At 35.6% G+C, this 21,458-nt stretch overlaps 1 protein-coding gene, 1 non-coding gene and 1 pseudogene across 2 annotated transcripts; all 3 read left to right on the top strand.

Annotated features, from left to right (window-relative positions):
- The first annotated feature begins 1,496 nt into the window (after positions 1–1,496).
- Positions 1,497–1,604, top strand: LOC130937260 (small nucleolar RNA R71). Its single transcript, XR_009068484.1, has one exon. It is a non-coding gene; the product is annotated as a small nucleolar RNA R71 (small nucleolar RNA).
- Positions 1,605–7,717: 6,113 nt separating this feature from the next.
- On the top strand, positions 7,718–12,458 carry LOC130934616 (uncharacterized; annotated as a pseudogene).
- Positions 12,459–16,858: 4,400 nt separating this feature from the next.
- On the top strand, positions 16,859–20,990 carry LOC130935202 (probable polyamine oxidase 4). Its single transcript, XM_057864813.1, has 10 exons — positions 16,859–17,431; positions 17,956–18,071; positions 18,185–18,273; positions 18,371–18,484; positions 18,735–18,822; positions 18,929–19,014; positions 19,101–19,203; positions 19,515–19,612; positions 19,950–20,379; positions 20,472–20,990. The coding sequence occupies exons 1-10, from the start codon at positions 17,392–17,394 to the stop codon at positions 20,787–20,789; spliced, it is 1,482 nt and encodes a 493-aa protein (XP_057720796.1). The 5' UTR covers positions 16,859–17,391; the 3' UTR covers positions 20,790–20,990.
- The last annotated feature ends 468 nt before the right edge of the window (positions 20,991–21,458 follow it).

Consider the following 21,458-nt stretch of genomic DNA (forward strand, 5'->3'; position numbering starts at 1 on the left):
ATCCTGACTAAGATTTACAAGATAACCATAGCTTGCTTCAAGCCGACAATCTCCGTGGGATCGACCCTTGCTCACGCAAGGTATTACTTGGACGACCCAGTGCACTTGCTGGTTAGTTGTGCGGGATTGCAAAAGTGTTATTGCAATTTCGTGCACCAGAAATCAGTAGGGATGTAATGGTCTTCAATCTTCACCAAAACATTCTCTACAAGTCCATGAGCTTGTTTTCTTGAATTGTCTGCCATCTCTAATGAGATTCTTGCAGCTTGCACCTCAAAGATCCCTAATTTCTCCATTACAGAGAGGGGCATGAGGTTTACACTTGACCCTAAGTCACACAAGGCCTTCTTGAAGGTCATGGTGCCTATGGTACAAGGTATAGAAAACTTCCCAGGATCTTGCCTCTTTTGAGGCAGTTTTTGCCTAGACAAGTCATCCAGTTCTTTGGTGAGCAAGGGAGGTTCATCCTCCCAAGTCTCATTTCCAAATAACTTGTCATTTAGCTTCATGATTGCTCCAAGGTATTTAGCAACTTGCTCTTCAGTGACATACTCATCCTCTTCAGAGGAAGAATATTCATCAGAGCTCATGAATGGCAGAAGTAAGTCCAATGGAATCTCTATGGTCTCATTTTGAGGCTCAGATTCCCATTGGAACTCAGAGGAGATTGGTACACGCCCACTGAGGTCTTCCTCAGTGGCGTCCTCCTCCTCTCTTTCCTCTCCATATTCGGCCATGTCTATGGCTTTGCACTCTCCTTTTGAATTTTCTTCTGTATTACTTGGAAGAGTACTAGGAGGGAGTTCAGTAATTTTCTTGCTCAGCTGTCCCACTTGTCCTTCCAAATTTCTGATGGAGGACCTTGTTTCATTCATGAAACTTTGAGTGGTCTTTATTAGATCAGAGACCATTGTTGCTAAGTCAGAAGTATTCTGCTTAGAACTCTCTGTCTGTTGCTGAGAAGATGATGGAAAAGGCTTGCTATTGCTAAACCTGTTTCTTCCACCATTATTGTTATTGAAACCTTGTTGAGGTCTCTCTTGATTCTTCCATGAGAGATTTGGGTGATTTCTCCATGAAGAATTATAGGTGTTTCCATAGGGTTCTCCTAGGTAATTCACCTCTTTCATGGAAGGGTTCTCAGGATCATAAGCTTCTTCCTCAGATGAAGCCTCTTTAGTACTGCTTGGTGCATTTTGCATTCCAGACAGACTTTGAGAAATCAAATTGACTTGTTGAGTCAATATTTTATTCTGAGCCAAAATGGCGTTCAGAGTGTCAATCTCAAGAACTCCTTTCTTCTGACTAGTCCCATTGTTCACAGGATTTCTTTCAGAAGTATACATGAATTGGTTATTTGCAACCATTTCAATTAGCTCTTGAGCCTCTGCAGGCGTCTTCTTCAGATGAAGAGATCCTCCAGCAGAGCTATCCAAAGACATCTTGGATAGTTCAGAGAGACCATCATAGAAAATACCTATGATGCTCCATTCAGAAAGCATGTCAGAAGGACATTTTCTGATTAATTGTTTGTATCTTTCCCAAGCTTCATAGAGGGATTCTCCATCCTTCTGTCTGAAGGTTTGGACTTCCACTCTAAGCTTACTCCATCTTTGTGGTGGAAAGAACTTTGCCAAGAAGGCATTGACTAGCTTTTCCCAAGAGTCCAGGCTTTCTTTGGGTTGAGAATCCAACCATATTCTAGCTCTGTCTCTTACAGCAAAAGGGAATAGCATCAGTCTGTAGACCTCAGGGTTAACCCCATTAGTCTTGACTGTGTCACAGATTTGCAAGAATTCAGCTAAAAACTGATGAGGATCTTCCATTGGAAGTCCATGGAACTTGCAATTCTGTTGCATTAGAGAAACTAATTGAGGCTTAAGCTCAAAGTTGTTTGCTCCAATGGCAGGGATAGAGATGCTTCTCCCATAGAAATCAGGAGTAGGTGCAGTAGAGTCACCCAGCACCTTCCTTGCATTGTTGGCATTGTTGTTGTTTTCGGCTGCCATGTGTTCTTCTTCCTTGAAGAGTTCGGTCAGGTCCTCTAAAGAGAGTTGTGCTTTGGCTTCTCTTAGCTTTCTCTTCAGGGTCCTCTCAGGTTCAGGATCAGCTTCAACAAGAATGCCTTTGTCTCTGCTCCTGCTCATATGAAAGAGAAGAGCAAAAGAAAATGTGGAATCCTCTATGTCACAGTATAGAGATTCCTTGAAGTGTCAGAGGAACAAAGAAATAGAAAGAAGAAGGAGAAGAAGAATTCGAACTTTAATTAGATAAGGTTCGAATTGTGCATTTAGAAGGAGTGGTACTCCATAAATAGAAGGATGTGGGAAGGAGGGAAGAGAATTTTCGAAAATTCATTTAAAAGATTTTGAAAACATTTTGAAAATTTGATTGATAATTTTCGAAAATTCAAAGTGAAAAAGAAATCAAGTGATTTTTGAAAAAGATTTTGAAATTAGAAATTAAAAAGATTTGATTGAAAACTATTTTGAAAAAGATGTGGTTAAAAAGATTTAATTGAAAAGTTATGGTTTTAAAAAGATGTGATTGAGAAGATATGATTTGAAAACAATTTTAAAAGATATGATTTGAAAACAATTTGAAAATATATGATTTTAAAAATTAATGACTTGCCTAACAAGAAAAGATATGATTCAAACATAAAACCTTCCTCAACAGAAAAGGCAAAAAATGTTCAATCAAATCATTAATTGTTAGTAAGTATCTTTGAAAAAGGAAAGAAATTGATTTTGAAAACATTTGATTGAAAAGATATGATTTGAAAAAGATTTGATTTTGAAAAACTTTGAAAACTTGAAAAAAATTGATTTTGAAAACAAAATCTTCCCCCTAGCACCATCCTGGCGTTAAACGCCCAGAATGGTATACATTCTGGCGTTTAACGCCCAAAATGCTACCTCTTTGGGCGTTAAACGCCCAACCAGGTGCCCTGGCTGGCGTTTAAACGCCAGTCTGCCTTCTTCACTGGGCATTTTTGAATGCTCAGCTTTTTCTGTATACTTCCTCTGCAGTATGTTCTGAATCTTCAATTCTTTGTATTATTGACTTGAAAAGACACAAATTAAAAATATTTTTGGATTTTTAATAATCAAAATGCAACAAGAATCAAATAACAATGCATGCAAGACACCAAACTTAGCAGTTTGTGTACTACTGACACTATATGAGACACAGAAACACTCAAGCCAAAAGAATTCAAAGATCAAAACAAAGAACTATATGCATGAATTCGAAAAATATAACAAAAACATGCATTTGACACCAAACTTAAGATGAGACACTAGACTAAAGCAAGAAACATCAAATATTTTTGGTTTTTATGATTTTGTAAATTTTTTTTTTTTTGTGTTTTTCGAAAATTAAGTGGAAAAAGGTATCAAAATTCTTAATGAGAATTCCAGGAATCAGTGCAATGCTAGTCTAAGACTCCGGTCCAGGAATTAGACATGGCTTCACAGCCAGCCAAGCTTTCAAGGAAACACTACAACAAATCCTTAAGATAGCGACGGTTATTTTGCGGCGGTTTTGTAAATGTGCCGCGAAAAGACAAATTGCGGCACATATAGCGGCGGTTAAAGGTTGGGGCTGCAATCAGAACGACATTTAGCGGCGGTTTTGCTAAAACCGCCGCTATATTGCTGTAAGGTTAACATTTCGCGGCGGTTTTCTTCAAACCGCCGCTATATTGCCGGTCTGGTTTGTATTTCGTGGCTTCTTTTCGAAAACCGCCGCGATATGTCCGCCGGTGACTTCTCTTGTTAGGCATTTTGCGGCGGTTACTTTTAAACCGCCGCAAAATGCGTATTACCACATATTGCAATGTTTTCTTTAGTAATAATCATTTGGGTATAATCTAGTTAAGTAAATACTACTATCTTAAACTATATATGTTTAAATCATTGTTACTTAAACTTGTAACACTTTTTCTACATTCGTTTTACATAAATAAAAATTTCACAAGTTAAATAAGCTATATATGTTAACTCATGTTAACAAATTTACCAATAAGATTTTTTTGTTTACTTTATTGGCATTTAAATTTGCATTCAAATATGGATATAAAAGAAGAAAATAAAATTATATTCTGGACTAATTAAAAATCAAACATTTTTTAAAAATAATAATTATATATATCTTCTATAAAATATTAAAAATAATAATTAAAAATATTTTCTACAAGTCATTAAAAATTCAAAACGTTATAATTTTACAAAAATTATAATTTTAAATTATCATTTTTTTTATTTTAATGATTTGTTGGGCATTTATTAAAATAAAAAATTTAAATTTTTTTTAAATAACAATCTTAGCTTGTATTCTTAGATATAAGAATTCATAATAACTAAATTTAAATTTAAAAAAAATGTTTTATCAAAATCAAATACTAAATAGAATAAAAATATTTTTATATGAAAACCAATCAATTATCTACATATTATTATGGTTAATAGATTCAATAATGCTAACTGACCAACAAAATATAATATTTTTGACAAATATTTTACTAATTTTAAATATTAAAGACTAAATTCTAAATCTTAATAAATATTTTTAGAAAATATTTTATTTTTAATAATTTATAAAAAATATTTATAATTATTGTTTTTTTATTTATGATTGAATATACTCTTTATTGAATTTATTATGGATATTATTAGATGTACTCTTTATTGTACTCTTTATATATGCTTGGATCATATATAAATAGACGTAAATTAATTCGATCTACTATGGTCCAAAATTAATTCGAAGCAGACTCATTCGAATTACTAGGGACGACCTAGCGTGCATAATTCGAATCACCCTGGTTCGAACTACCATAAAACTACATGCAAGCATAATTCAAATTGGACAAATTCCAATTACAAGCATTACTACTAATTCGAATAGGACTAATTCAAAGTAGTGTTTGTTTGTCTAATTCAAATGAGACTGATTCGAATTACATAAGAATATGCTTTTGGGAGATCCTGGTAATGTTTTTCAATTTGGTAGAATTGTGTAATTTAGTCCTCTATTTGATTTAATTGTGAATTTTACCCAATATATAAGGTGCCTATAATAACAATGATCAGATATATAAAGTATACAACAAAAATCTGTGTGGCAATTAAATGTGTTCATATGATATATATAATTATTAGCGCTATATACATCGAAGAGACATTTGGCTTGGTGGTAACATGACATTGTTAAAGCTTTTCTTTCCTCCAAGTTCCAAGTTCGAGCCATACCTTCTTCGTTTGTGGAAGGCTTTACAAAGTTGATATTCTACAGTGATCCACACGTTGTGGGTCTAATGGTGGAAGCGCGGGTTTAACGATTGAGTCAGTTGGACCACCGGACGGTCCGGTCCGATTCTAATAACTATAAACGGAAATACTAAAATTTGGCGGCGGTTTAGAACCGCCGCAAAACAAATGTTGTTTTCGTTTATTTGTTATTTAGCGGTGGTTGCAAACCGCCGCAAAATTGATAGATGTTTAGCGGCGGTTATTCCAGCGGTTGACTAAAACCGCCGCTATCCGTTTTGCCGCGCCCTATCTTCCGGCGTTTCATAAAACCGCCGCGAAATGTTTCGCGGCGGTTCAAAACCGCCGCTAAACGGCTCTAGGAACCGCCGCTAAATGGCGTTTTTGTTGTAGTGAAAGCTTCGGTCCAAAACACTAGACATGACCAAAGGTCAGCCAAATCTTAGCAGATCACTGCTCCAAGAGCAAAATTGATGAGAATCAACAAGCTCTTGTGGTGATAAGTTGAAACCTCGGTCCAATCAGATTAGACATGGCTTCTCAGCCAGCCAGATTTCAACAAATCATCATGAAACTCTAGAATTCATCTTCAAGAATTTCGAAAAAAAATAAATACCTAATCTAAGCAACAAGATGAACCGTCAGTTGTCCAAACTAGAACAATCCCAGGCATTGTTACCAAAAGCTTGCTCAAAACTTGAACAATCCCCGGCAACGGCGCCAAAAACTTGGTGCGCGAAATTGTGAACAATACTTTTCACAACTCTCATAATCCCCGGTAATGGCTCCAAAAACGTGGTAGCTCAATACCATGGCATTACACAACTTCGCACAACTAACCAGCAAGTGCACTGGGTCGTCCAAGTAATACCTTACGTGAGTAAGGGTCGATCCCACGGAGATTGTTAGCATTGAAGCAAGCTATGGTCATCTTGTAAATCTTAGTCAGGCAAACTCAAATGTATATGATGAACGAAAATAATATAAAGGTAAAGATAGAGATACTTATGTATATCATTGGTGTAAGAGCTTCAGACAAGTGTATGAAGATGCCTTCCCTTCCGTCTCTCTGCTTTCCTACTGTCTTCATCCAATCCTTCTTACTTCTTTCCATGGCAAGCTTGTGTAGGGTTTCACTGTTGTCAGCAGCTACCTCCCATCCTCTCAGTGAAAGCGATTGCATATGTCCTGTCACGGCATAGCGGAATTCAGCTGTCGGTTCTCGGTCAGGCCGGAATAATATCCATTGATACTTTTGTGTCTGTCACCAACGCCCTAGCCTGCTAGGAGTTTGAAGCACGTCACAGTCATTCAGTCATTGAATCCTACTCAGAATACCACAGACAAGGTTAGACCTTCCGGATTCTCTTGAATGCTGCCATCAGTTCTTGCCTATACCACGAGGACTCTGATCTCACGGAATGGTTGGCTCGTTTGTCAGGCGAGCACTCGGTTGTCAGGCGATCAACCATGCATCGTGCAATCAGGAATCCAAGAGATATTCACTAAGCCTCAGATGCTTGTAGAACAAGAATGGTTGTCAGTCACCTTGTTCATGAGTGAGAATGGTGATGGGCGTCAATCATCACCTTCATCATGTTGAAGAACAAGTGATATCTTGGATAAAGAACAAGCGGAATTGAATGGAAGAACAATAGTAATTGCATTAATACTCGAGGTACAGCAGAGCTCCACACCTTAATCTATGGTGTGTAGAAACTCCACCGTTGAAAATACATAAGAACAAGGTCTAGGCATGGCCGAATGGCCAGCCTCCCAAAGGTCTAAGATAGCATAAAACAAAGATAGCTACCAAAGTCTCCCTAATACAATAGTAAAAGGTCCTACTTATAGAAAACTAGTACATAGATGAGTAAATGACATAAAAATCCACTTCCGGGCCCACTTGGTGTGTGCTTGGGCTGAGCAATGAAGCTTTTTCGTGTAGAGACTCTCCTTGGAGTTAAACGCCAGCTTTAGTGCCAGTTTGGGCGTTTAACTCCCAATTAGGTGCCAGTTCCGGCGTTTAACGCTGGAATTTCTTGAGGTGACTTTGAACGCCGTTTTGGGCCATCAAATCTTGGGCAAAGTATGGACTATTATATATTGCTGGAAAGCCCAGGATGTCTACTTTCCAACGCCGTTGAGAGCGCGCCAATTGGGCTTCTGTAGCTCCAGAAAATCCACTTCGAGTGCAGGGAGGTCAGAATCCAACAGCATCTGCAGTCCTTTTGAGTCTCTGGATCAGATTTTTGCTCAGGTCCCTCAATTTCAGCCAGAAAATACCTGAAATCACAGAAAAACACACAAACTCATAGTAAAGTCCAGAAAAGTGAATTTTAACTAAAAACTAATAAAAATATACTAAAAACTAACTAAAAGATACTAAAAACATACTAAAAACAATGCCAAAAAGTATACAAATTATCCGCTCATCATTGTGCATGGAGAAGGAGTCCTTGGAAGGAAACGGAAATTCCTTTGGTGATGGAAAAAATAATGAATCCCCGACACTAGTGCCACACAACAATCATGAGATTCAAAAAGAGAATGAATCAGAAGCTCGTGATTTAGGTGAGAATCCTCGTAATTTGTGTGAGAAATTAGGAGTTATTAAAGGGAAGGATGTGGTTATGGAATCATTGGCTCCTCACGTGCCTGATGGTCATGTTAATGAGGCATGCATGGATGATGAAGAGGGCTGGCAACAAGTGCTGCGTAAGGAAAAATTCACAATGGGCCAGTAATCAGGTTTGAAGGACCAAGATGAAAAGCAGCACAAGTTTGGTTCGAGAAGGGTTCCAAGGCCCAATTTGCATGGTGATGGAGGCAAATCAATTGGCATTAGGATGAGAAAGCGAAAAAAATATGAAATTGCACCATCTCCATTGTGCAGAACTCCTGCACGTCATGGAATTTATCTACGGAAGCGTCCTCGGCCTTCCTCCTTGCAGAATTCGCCAGTTGATAAAAATGGTGGCACAACAGAGAAAACTTTAGTAGATGGAAGCATGGCAGGTGCAGTGTCAGGAGGTTCGAAGGTGGCAATTATTAAGGATCCGAGTGTGCTAGTACCGCAGGACAAACCACCTATTGAGGTTGGTGATTCTGTTTAGAGTTTATGTTCTTATTTATTCTGTCCCTATTATTTATGGATAGTTTAAATATGATTGTTTGGAATATTAGGGGTGCTTCTAATAAGTTAGCCCGGGTGCATTGTAAGGAACTTGTTAGGAAATTTAGACCTGTTTTCTTTATTGTGGTTGAAACTCACTCCCCTTTTCAGCATTTAAAATTATTTTGGGAAAGGTTGGGGTATCACTCTGTTGGTATAGTAGAAGCAGAGGGGCATAAGGGAGGTATTTGGTTTCTATCCTCTATGAAGGGTGTTTGTTGTAAGTTCATTGATGCTTTTGATCAGGGTGTTACTGTTGAGGTTCACTTTGATAATTTAATTTGGAGGTGTAGTGGTATTTATGGCAGTCCTCAATTTAAGAAAAGGGTTCTCTTTTGGGATTATCTTGTTGCACAATCCATGGTTTTTCAAGGACCTTGGATTGTTCTTGGTGATTTTAATGAAGTTAAATTTTCTCATGAATCTAAAGGCTGTCAATTTTCTCATCAAAGAGCAGACATGTTTGCTACTTCATTAGGGGATAGTGGTTTGTTTGATCTGAAGACTATTGGGAGGCAATTTTCTTGGTACAGGAGGGTGAAAAATTATGTTGACGTGGCAAAAAAGCTTGATCGAGTCTGTATAAATAGTAGTTGGTTATCTATCTTTCCAGAGGCTTATACAGAAGTTTTAAATAGGCTTCAGTCTGATCATTGCCCTATTCTGGTGCGTTGTAAAGGTCGTCCTCAGCATAAAGGGAATCGACCTTTCCGATTTGTTGCTGCTTGGGCTACTCATCCTGGGTATAGGGATATTGTGAACCAGTTATGGTGGTCTGGTAATAGAGGGATTCATGGCAAGCTTTCGAAAGTACAGAAGAATTTACTAGAGTTTAACTCGAAGGTATTTGGTAACATTTTTGTTAAGAAATATGAATTAGAGCAGCAAATTAATTATTTACAAAAGCGTTTAGAAGTGGTGGATAGTATTTATTTGCGTCAGAAAGAGTAACAGCTGCTTGATGATTATAATAATACTCTAGTGCAAGAAGAGCTCCTATGGTTCCAAAAGTCCAGAGAGCAGTGGGTTAGGTTCGGGGATAGGAATACAAGATTCTTTCATATTCAAACTCTTGCGCGAAGGAAGCATAATAAGATTCATGGCCTTTTTCTCAAGGATGGAGTGTGGGAAACTGATCCAGAGGTTCTGAGTCAAGAAGCAGAGTCTTTCTATAAAAGCTTATTCTGTCATTTGGATGATGTTGATTTGGGTTGCCTTGGTGATGTGCCTCTTCCTTCTCTAAATGAGGAAGCTTGCAATAATCTTACGGCACCAGTTACTATGGAGGAAGTCAGAACAGCTGTTTTTCACATGAACTCTTTTAAAGCTCCGGGTCCTGATGGATTTCAAGCTTTCTTCTTCAAAGAATATTGGGAGATCATTGGTTTTGATGTTTGGAAGATGGTTAAGCAGGCATTCTCCGGTGTTACTCTTGATCCGAGAATGTTGGAGACTTTACTGGTTCTCATTCCAAAGGTTGAATCACCGGTATCTATGAAAGATTTCAGGCCGATTAGTCTCTGCAATGTAGTTTACAAGATCATCACGAAGGTCCTTGTTAATAGGCTTCGTCCTCATCTTGTGGATATTGTTGGCCCGCTTCAAGGAGGATTTATTCCGGGACGAGGAACTCCTGACAACATCATTATTGCTCAAGAAGTCCTCCACTTTATGAAGACTAAATCAAAGAAAGGCACACTGGCCTTTAAGATTGATCTGGAGAAGGCTTATGACAGAGTTGACTGGAGGTTTTTAGCTCGTACCCTTAAGAGCTTTGGTTTTCCTATTCCTACACTTAATTTGATTATGAATTGTGTCACTGCTTCTTCTTTATCTATTCTTTGGAATGGGAGTCGTCTGAATGGCTTTACTCCTAGCCGAGGTCTTAGACAAGGAGACCCTATGTCACCCTATCTTTTTGTGTTGTGTATGGAGCGATTGGCATGCTTTATTAGTCGTCAAGTTGATTTAGGCTTGTGGGAGCCGGTTGCTATTTCTAGAGGGGGACCAAGAATATCCCACTTAATGTTTGCGGGTGACTTGCTTCTATTCTGTAAAGCTACAAAGAGACAAGTGCAAAATGTGATGTTGGTTTTAGAAACTTTTTGCAAAGCATCTGGGATGAAGATTAATGTGGAAAATTCTAAAGCGCTTTGCTTTAAGAATGTCTCTGCAACAAGGAAAGAGATTTTCACTGGGGTATCCTCTATCAGATTTGTCCAGGACTTGGGCAAGTATCTTGGAGTTACCCTTAGCCATTCTAGGGTGACTCGTTCAGCTTTCAATGGTGTCCTGGATAAGGTTCGGAGTAGGCTAGCAAGCTGGAAAGGGAGTTTACTCAATCGGGCTGGTAGACTCTGCTTAGTTAATTCTGTTGCCGCCGCTATTCCTACGTACCAGATGTAGGTCTCTATTTTTCCCAAAGGAATCATTAGTAAATTGGAGTCTATGATGAGGAATTTTCTTTAGAAAGGACAAGTTGATGGAAGAGGATTGAATCTTGTTAGTTGGAAGGTACTAGTTACTCCAAAAAAATATGGAGGTTTGGGGATTAGATATCCTTATTGTGTAAATATTGCTCTTCTTGGAAAGCTAGTTTGGACTTTTTTCCAGTAGTCAAACAAGCTATGGGTCCAATTGTTGGATGCCAAGTACCGATCATCTCTATATGACTGTTTTAGTTATCCTAAGAACAAGGACTCTCCCATTTGGAGGTGTCTTTGCAAGGCTTGGGAAGTGTTGAAGGATGGGTTTGCTTGGTGTATTGGAGATTTGAACCAGAATTTTTGGTTTTCTAACTGGAGGAGAGAAGGACGGTTATCTAATGAGATGGATTATGTTCACATTTCTGATTCGAATCTCCGGATACAGGATATTTGGTCGGTTGGTAGGTAGCATTTGGATACTCTTTATTCTCCTTTATCTCAAAATCTGAAAGGTAATATTCTCTCTTACAATCCAGATGAACAAGCAGGTCCGAAAGTGGGTTGGTATTGGAGTGGGTCTACTGCCAAAGTCTATAACTCATGCAATGGTTACTTGTGGTTGTGTAAGCAACTGTTTGGTTGGGAGAAGCGGGAGAATTGGCTTTGGCTTTGGCGTCAGCTTGTTCCGGAAAAGCATAAGTTTTTGGCTTGGTTGTGTCTTAAGGAGGCTCTTCCTACTGCAAGTTTTCGCTTTAGAAGAGGAATGTCGTCATCGGATAGGTGTCCAAGATGTCTTTCTAGCCAGGAATCGGTTTTACATTGTATTCGGGATTGTCCAAAAGCTCAGCTTGTCTGGCATAGGTTGGATATTTCTTGTCATCCTTTGGATTTGAAGAACTGGTTCTTGTATCATAGCAGAGAGCATCCGTTCAAGTTCTTTTCGGGACTTTGGTGGATATGGCGAGCAAGGAATAATGACATATTTAATCCCCATGAAATTTGGCCTCCGAAAAAGTGATTTGTCTGGCATTAACTTCAGAAAAGGAGCTTAGGAATATTTTTGAATTACAACGTATGTCCCTTCCCTCTACTCTAAATGGTTTTTGGAATCCCCCATCCATTGGTACTTTTAAGATTAATTGTGATGCTAGTTATTTTGGTTCGGGTGATAGTGTTGGTTTTGCTTGTGTTATTAGAGATTATAATGGGAGTTGGCAAATGGGGTGTTTGGGAATGATTGAGAGTAATAGTATTCTTCAAGGAGAATTGTTTGCTATTTGGAGAGGATATCTCTTAGCTTGGGATGTGGGTCAACAAGATGTTATTTGTGAGACGGATTGTGTGGAAGCATTTAATCTTGTTACTCAAGATGGTTTTGGGTTTATTGATCCATTGGTGCTCAAAATAAGAGATATCATGCAATGGAATTGGCGTGTTGACTTTCGTTTGATTATGAGAGATGCAAACACGGTGGCAGATACTATGGCAAAGATGGCGATGAAGTTACAACTTTCGCATGTGGAGTTTCTTTCACCTTGGGAAGAGTTTAAGAGTAGTCTTAAACGGGACTGCCCTTCTATTTAAGCAGTTCCTTGTTTTGTTTGTTTTGTTTTTCTTTGTTTAATTTATTTCAATCACAAAAAAAAAAAACTCTTAATAAATGGAGCACGAGCATTAATACGTAGTTAGACTAGGCAGAAGTACCCAAATACGCGAGTACTCGATCTGTCCATACCCAGATGGAAAGGGTAATAACTTGACCCGAGTCAGAATAGCGCATGGTCGGGTTTAGGGTGTACCCGCCCCAGATATATACATACAAACACTTTTTAGGAATTAGGATTTATCTCACATCACAGATTTAGTGATTCACAGCTTTAATCCATACTCTATAGCCCAGTCATCATCACCCAGAGTCTTCTTCTTCTCGACTTTTTTACAAAAAACCTCATAGCTCCCGTCATCGTCGTTGCTGAGCCCATCTCTGCCTACTCCTTTACAGCTCCCATCTTCCTTAACAGCTCATGTCGTCGTCACTGGTTATTCCATTATCGTCGTTGTTGAGCTCGTCGCCACCTTTCTCCTACTCAGTCCCTTTTCTCTAGGTAAATTCCTCTCTCTCTCTCTCTCTCATTGTGAGTCTGTTAAGTTTTTATCTTTTTCTTCCACAGACTCGTTACTTAGTCGCCGTTGCTATGAGCCTGGGCGTTGTCGTTGTCGTTGCAGTTTCATGTGAGTCTGTCACCGAATAAAATAGAATTTTTATTCAAGTTGGACCACTTAGAAATAGGCATTCAAGAGATTATTTTTGCATGTAATTTCTGAATTTTCTCATCCAAATTTGATCTATGTAGTTGGATATTTTAGTATAGCAATCATCGTGGTTTCACTGTGACACTAATGTGATAAAAGCTGCGGTAATTTCATAACTAATATATGAGACATACTAGATTATTAAAATAATTAGAGAAATAACATTCAGATGTGCGTATAAAGTTTATAAGATATGATTATTTCAGGAAAATATATATGTATAGTCCAAGTAGAAGATTGTTAGGAAGTTATTATTTCTTAATATATTTATGAGCAATACATATATTAATTATAATCGTAAATTAAGTAATTTTACATTAAATGACTTATATAACGGTGATATCATTTATTGAATTAAATAAGTCATTATTACTTTTGATTTTGATAAATGAGATTAAAACCAGAGATACTATTTTATTTGAGTTTTAAGGTTTAATGAGTGTAACATTCAAATATAAATAATGACTTTAGAATTTTGGTACCCAACACATCAAATCCGCCTTCATAACTCTTTTTTTACCGTGGAGTTGCAATTCAGCCCTATAAAGGATATATAAGGTTTTAGTTGACGAAGATCAAAGAACCACAAGAGCCAAGATCTCTGATTTCAATCATGTTCTCGAATGAAGGGACGCTTCTGCGCTCTCAGATATATTTTTTAATGATTTAACATATATGATGTTGAGAAATCCTAAAATTTTCATATAAAATAAAATTTTTATTCAATCAAATGATGATAAATAATTTTATTAAATTAAATTATATTAATGTGATCATTAGATAATAAAAATGCTAGAAAAATAAATAAATAAAATTTTAAAAATATAAAAATATTAAATTATCATTTTAATTTACTTTTTTAATTAGTAACAATAAATATCTTTAATTAATTAAATTTTTAAAAAATTAGACTCTTAAAATTATTTTATTTATTTAAAAATCTTTTGAACATACAATAGTTCAATTAGAGGTTGACTATTAAGAGTTGAATATAATATTTTTAAATTTATATTTTCAATAAAAGGATGTAATTAGTTCTATCCTTCCTAAATAATTCTATATTCACTATTACTTATCCATCTAAATAATTCTAACATTAATAGAATATTATTTTTAGATGCAAAAAATCTAAAATATATTTATTTTATTTCAAAAATTAATATTCATATTTAAGTTAAGATTTCAACAAATATGAAAAAAAATTACATTTTTTAGTTAAAAAAGCAAAATATCTATAAATATATTTTTGTGCTTTAATTTTAGATTTTTAAAAAAAATAGCAAGTTAATAGAATTAAATTATATTTCTATAACATATATAAGAAGGTATATTACACATAAATAAGAAATGTTAGGTGTAATAAGAAAGATTAAGTTGGAAGTAAATAGTCATTTTTAACCATAAAAGATTTAGACGCTAATAAAATTGACAATGAAAAATTGAAACTAAAGTTTTATACATACAAAATAAGTTTTGTTCGACAAAAATGATCAATTATTAAATTTTTATTAATAATTCTATAAATATCTCTCTCCTTTCATCTTATTTCCTCATCTTTCTTACACAACCACCACCACATCTATTGAAATTAAAGTTATACTCATACAAGATAAATTTCGTTTGATAAAGATTAAAATCATTGATTCTCTAACCTTGCTGCCTCTATTCCCCCTCTTTCACTCATCACTCTCTTTTCTTCCCTTCGTGTCTCTTTGTTTGGCGGTGACAAAAAATAGATCTGATTGTACCATCTAAATACTATGAAATCATGACTTCCAATGAAATCTTTGCCACAGCTCGTCAAATCAAGGTCTCCATCATAGCTCACTATGAAATCATGATTGTGTTCTCTCTCTCTCTCTCATTCTCTCTCTTCATTTTTTATTTTTTTAGTTCGAAATCGTTGTCTTCATCACTATTGTGTTCTTCTTTCTGTGGTTGAAGGTGAGAACAGTATCGTCGCCGACGTCAATGTCACCGGAGAGATCGAGACGGAAGTAGAATCGTAGGAGAATGAGATGTATTTGTTAGAGTTTGTGGCAATTACACTATTCGTGAATTTTGAGCTGAGAAGCAAAAATGGCAACAACAACCACAACAGCTCCTCACTCCGATGGCGAGACTGCAGGCAGTAGGTTGGCGCGGTAGGTTCTATTGAGCCTCCCACTAGAGTGCGTGTTTTAACATTTAGGTAGGTTGGTTCGTCACGCTATAATTACATGTCTAGAATTGTTGTTGTAATTTAAATTTGTGGTGGTTGCAACAAAAATGCAAGATGCAACTATCTGAAAGAGATGAAAGAAAAGGAGTAGATTTAGTAAAACATTACATTTTTGCAGTAGAAGTGGTGGTGGTTATGGAAAGATGAGAAAAAAAGAAAAAAAAAAGTATTTATGGAATTATTAACAAAAAATTAAGAATTAGTCATTTTTATCGATCAAAACTTATTTTATATGAGTATAACTTTAATTTTTAATTTTTTATGATCAATTTTATCAGTGTCCAAATATTTTATAGTAAAAAATAATTATTTATTGTTTAAATTAGAGTAAGTAAATCACGATAGATTTTATGACTAAGTTTATTACTTTTGTATATAACGATTGTTATTCAATGAAATTAAACTCTTTCATAATATATATATATATATATATAATGCTAGGAAATCAAAATGGTTATAGTAAAAATTAGTCAAATATTTTTGGGTGAAAATTCAAAATCTCTACTAGATGATGCTTATATTAGATATTAGGATGTTTCTTTTCTTTATAAATTGGATGGTTCTGAATCTGTTTTCTGATTTATCATGTTTTAGGCATTTGGAGAGAGAAGAAATGTGAAGAGACGGAAGCTAATTGAATTAATTCATATTGCAATGATACTGAACGTATCTCCTCCTAATTTGAATGTGATAAAACATTTAATAACTAATATTTTAAATCATAAATAAATAAAATAATTATTATATTTTTAATTAATTAAGTTATTCTATTTTTGGCTGATTTGGAATTATATATATATATATATATATATATATATACTAACTATTTTCATGGTTTTAATTTAATCTATTAATGTTTTTTATTTATAAAAGTTCAAAATATTATTGACATTGTTTTTGTTAATTTCGTAGTTTATTCTTTTCAAATTCAAATTTTTTAATGGAAATTTAAATTTATATTCTCAAAATTTTTTATCCAGTTTTTTTCTTTTGAAAAGAGTAGACTTTAGAAAAACTAATTTTAATTTTTCATTAATACAAAAATAATAAATACTGTGTGCTAGTTTTCAATTTTTCATTAGTATTATTTTTTTTGTTGACTAATTTTCATTAGTATTATACAACAGCAGTCCTAAATTAGACAGAGTAAGTCACACAAAAAAAGAAAAGGTTCTGCTATTCATAACTCGTAATTTTCAGAAAAAATATTATTCGCATCCCTGTTTTAGATTCTTTGAAATTCCTAAACTGCACCTGAATAAAATTTAAATCCCAAAAATATCCCATGCATGTGGCAGAGCAAGTGAGGAGAGAGAGAGAGCCAGGCTCTGTGTTAGGTTTACGTCCCCATTATACAAAAATGACAAAACCACCCCTTTGGAAAATAATTGAAAAAATCTTAAATATCTTAGGCCAAATAAATCAACTATAAATACCCCAAAGCTGTAGAAGAGTTCGATACCTCTGCCATTCGCCCTAAAAAGTATCTTGTCTTTTATCAAGAGAGAGAAAGTAGTGAAGCTAGAGAGAGAAAGCGCATTACCCTTGCCAAATATCTCTCTTTTCCGTTCGATACCTCAATTCTTCATCGATCTTATGCAAGAGTCGTTGATCCTCCGGCGATCTCCATTGGGATAAGTTTCAATATTTGAAATTGGTTGAAAAAGTGCTAACCTTATGAGCCGGTTTGAGAAACCTAGTTTGTCTTCCAACCTGAGCCGCTTCATTGCCGGCATACTCATTTTGATTTTCTATCATTCAGCCCAGTTAGTCTCTAATTTTCCAGTTCCTATACACCCTTTAAATCTTGAATCCAATTCTAATTGAAGGAAAAAGTTTGATATTTGTTGTTGATCTCCTTTATTTGATTCTCTCTCCAAATCAAAATCCTGTCTTTTTCACACCCTCTCTCTGTAATTGTCCCTTGATCTTATTGGATCTTCACAAGTCTCAACAGTTTGACTGCCCTTTTTGCTGTTTCGTATGGACCCTGAGGACTTATTTTCCACCAATTTGATTGATGGTTAGTTCTCTTAATATATATTTTTTATTTTATTATTTTATCTTTGTAAAGTTTGGATTTTCTTTTCATTGGCTTATAAGCTCAGTTGCCTGCCTATTTCCTGATGATAATAATGTTTGTTTGAAAAGTTTGGAATTTTGGCTTTTGATCCTACTGGTTGATTTAAGGGCCTGGATGGTTTTGTTTATGCGTTGATATCATCACAATGTGTTGTGTATGAATTGAGGACCTTTTTTAGTAACTATTGTCTAGAATCTTGTGATAAGATCTATCTGTCTTTAAACAATGGTTTAGGAATAATTATGGTCTTAGTTGAGCTACAAAATGTAATGGGATATTATTGTTTACAATGGGATGGATGGGAATTGTTGTTTTAATGTTTTGTTCATTCTCCTTTTTATGCTCTCATGAATTGGAAAAAGTGAGAAACATTTTGGATCACATGATTTGTTTAGTGCATTGTCTTTATTTCTTCATTTATTTTTCTATATTTTTCTCTTTCTAAATTTGTGTCCAATGATCAGGTACCATTGCCTCCCGCATTGAGAGGCAACACAGATCTCGTCCCTCTGTTATTGTAATTGGTGCTGGGATATCAGGGGTTGCTGCTGCACGTAGTCTCTATGATGCATCTTTTAAGGTGTCATATATCATTATGATTTGCTTTTCTCCTTATTCATTCTTTCTATCTCTTTAGGTTAGAAAATAATTCTTCTTGCTTTCTATTTTAACATATTTTCATGATTTCGCTAGGTAACCGTACTCGAGTCACGGGACAGAGTTGGAGGCCGGATTCATACTGACTACTCATTTGGTTGTCCAGTTGACATGGGTGCCTCATGGTACAACTTTTTCCAGTGAATTGTCTCTCTGTTGTATAGAGTGTTTTGTGCGCAATAATAATATTCATGGCCTTTTGATCTGTGTGCTATGTTCCAGGTTGCATGGAGTTTGCAATGAGAATCCCTTGGCTCCATTGATACGTGGTCTGGGCCTTACTTTATACCGAACCAGTGGTGACAACTCTGTCTTATATGACCATGATTTGGAAAGGTAACGATCATCCATCATTTTTGAGGTTGATGCATTTTAAGGTTTGGAATGGAATTTTTTGCAATTTTTAGAATCAAAAGCAATAGTATTTTAAGTGAATCTACACGATAACATATAAATAAATGTGATAAATTTGCCAAATGAATAAATATGTATGCCATCATATTTTCTTTGTTTGTAGAGGGATTGTGAGTCACTATATTATACTAGTAGTACTTCATGCTAATCAGCAAACTCATTGCGTTTCCAGTTATATGCTGTTCAACATCAATGGTCATCAAGTTCCACAACAGACAGTTATTGAAGTCGGAGACACCTTTAAGAGAATACTAGAAGAGGTTGATTTTTTCACTTTCCTTAATATGGTTTTTGGTTTTTCAGTAAAGAATGTGATTGTGAGTATCTTTAGCTGGAGCCTAATTGTTTCTTTGCTTGTGATAACAGACAGGGAAGGTAAGAGATGAAAATCCTGATGACATGTCAGTTTCCCAAGCAATTTCAATCGTGTTAGACAGACATCCAGAACTAAGGTACTTTTTAGTATAATAATATTATCTATGGCTATGAGTTTTGAAACTTGAAGTTATATGAAAGTAACTGACAAAGTTTTTTGCAGGCAACAAGGACTTGCCCATGAAGTGCTGCAATGGTTTATATGCAGAATGGAAGCTTGGTTTGCTGCTGATGCGGATATGATATCACTGAAAACCTGGGACCAAGTAAGTACCATCGTATATTAATATTAGTTGAAGGATAAAAAATATCATTTTTTCGTAAAGTTAGTTTGCCACCTGCCTTTGATTAGATTGGATTAGATTATTATTGAATATATGATGGAGTTCTGTGAGTTGAGTATGATAGTAGAAGCCTAAAAATGTCAAGTTTTTGTAAAATTGACAGATTGTTCAGACCGATCATTATATAATGTGCATTGGTTGTTTTTATATTCTATCTGAATGCAAAGATCAACTTAAAACTAACTAATATCCAAATATCCTTACTTGGTTACATTTTATTTTCCTGATTATAGGAACATGTCCTAACTGGTGGCCATGGACTTATGGTGCAAGGATATGACCCTATTATAAAATCTCTTGCAAAAGATATTGATATACGCTTAAACCACAGGTATGCATACAAATCACTTTTTTCATAATTCTATGACAGGACTTGCAATAAGTAGGGAGAGAAGCAAAATGTTTTTTTGACTTGGGAGAAATATTAGGCAATGGAAAATTTGAATATGTTGCTACTAGAATTAGATTATCTGCTAATTATATGTTGTTTTACAACATATGTCACAAATCCTTTTGCTAGCTCTTTTTAGACATGTGACAACGTAATTTGGGGACTTGTATGATTTTCTTTTAAATCTGAGACATTGGTAGCATTCGGTAGCAGATTGACCGTTTTACCATCTATAAGACACTTAAGTTTTGACCCTTATGCAAACTTCACTATGTAGGGTGACCAAGATATCCAGTGGTTACAATAAGGTAATGGTTACGATCGAGGGTGGTAGGAACTTTGTCGCTGATGCTGCCATTATAACCGTTCCTCTTGGAATTCTAAAGGCCAATCTGATTGAATTTGAGCCAAAACTGCCCGATTGGAAGGTTTCAGCCATTTCGGATCTTGGAGTGGGCAATGAAAATAAGGTGGCCCTAAGATTCGACAAGGTGTTTTGGCCTAATGTAGAACTCCTGGGCATTGTTGCCCCAACCTCTTATGCCTGTGGCTATTTTCTCAATCTCCACAAAGCAACAGGTCATCCCGTTCTCGTCTATATGGCAGCTGGCAGGTTTGCTTATGACCTGGAGAAGCTTTCTGATGAATCAGCTGCCGAGTTTGTAATGCAACAGCTCAAGAATATGTTCCCTGATGCTTGTGAGCCAGTAAGTTCATTTCTCATGTTGTTCTCATACATGCTCTCCTCTTTGCACTCTGTTGCTGGAGCCTGATAAATTGTTTTGTTGGATGATTGCAGGTTCAGTATCTTGTGTCACGTTGGGGAACAGATCCAAACTCTCTTGGTTGCTACTCATATGATTTAGTTGGAAAGCCAACTGACGTGTATGACAAGCTTCGCGCACCATTAGGTAATCTATTCTTTGGTGGTGAAGCTGTGAGCTTGGATAATCAGGGATCAGTGCATGGAGCTTACTCTGCTGGTGTTATGGCCGCTGAGAATTGCCAGAGACACATTTTGGAGAAACAAGGCCAATTGGAAAAGATCCCTCTTGTCTCATCTCTCAGGCATGAAATGCTTGAAACTTCTATTCCTCTTCAGATTTCTAGGATGTGATCTGTGACCAATTGAAAATAATAAATTAACATTTCTTGTGTATGATAACACCCTTTCGTCTTATCCTGCTTTGTTGAACATAAGGATTCCTTTAAGTTATCTTTTCCCGGATCAATTCTCTGTACTTATTTGGTTTGTGGTCGTAATCATTTGGAATTCTGTCTAAAATCAATCACCAATTATTTTTATTATTGCTACGTATACATCTCTCGAATTTAATTATAAATTAATATTTAGCAAGCAAACTGAATTTATAGTATTTATAACATTAAAATAATAGAGGAATGTTAGAGAATTATAACAATTTATTATTTTTAGTCATCAGTTAATCATTAATGTTTAAAAAATATAGAATAAAATATGTTGTTAGGTTATTAAATTAAAAATTAAATTAAATAATTGAGTTAATAATTAAGTGATGCATACAAATGATAAATTTTGATAACTGTTAATATTTTTTAAAATAATATTGAAGCGCTTTAATTACAAATCACACAATGCATGACGCATCCACGAAGCTTCCTTTGAGGTAGCTGGTCAACAACACAAAACATATGCTCAATGGAGCGGATACTATCCCTCTTATGGCTTTGTATTTAAGCGTATGATTTAGCTGTCGCATATAAGCCTTTGCATTGAAACTTCCATCTGTGTCTCTTCTCTAAACGG

Source organism: Arachis stenosperma, chromosome 6 (assembly GCF_014773155.1).
Source record: "Arachis stenosperma cultivar V10309 chromosome 6, arast.V10309.gnm1.PFL2, whole genome shotgun sequence".
Taxonomy (NCBI): Eukaryota; Viridiplantae; Streptophyta; class Magnoliopsida; order Fabales; family Fabaceae; genus Arachis; species Arachis stenosperma.

Bases quoted from the DNA above. Each gene is read 5' to 3' on its own strand.
- LOC130935202 (XM_057864813.1), top strand. From the start codon at position 17,392: ATGGACCCTGAGGACTTATTTTCCACCAATTTGATTGATG. The intron at 18,823-18,928 runs GTTGATTTTTTC...TTGTGATAACAG, and splicing joins TTAAGAGAATACTAGAAGAG to ACAGGGAAGGTAAGAGATGA. The intron at 20,380-20,471 runs GTAAGTTCATTT...GGATGATTGCAG, and splicing joins TCCCTGATGCTTGTGAGCCA to GTTCAGTATCTTGTGTCACG.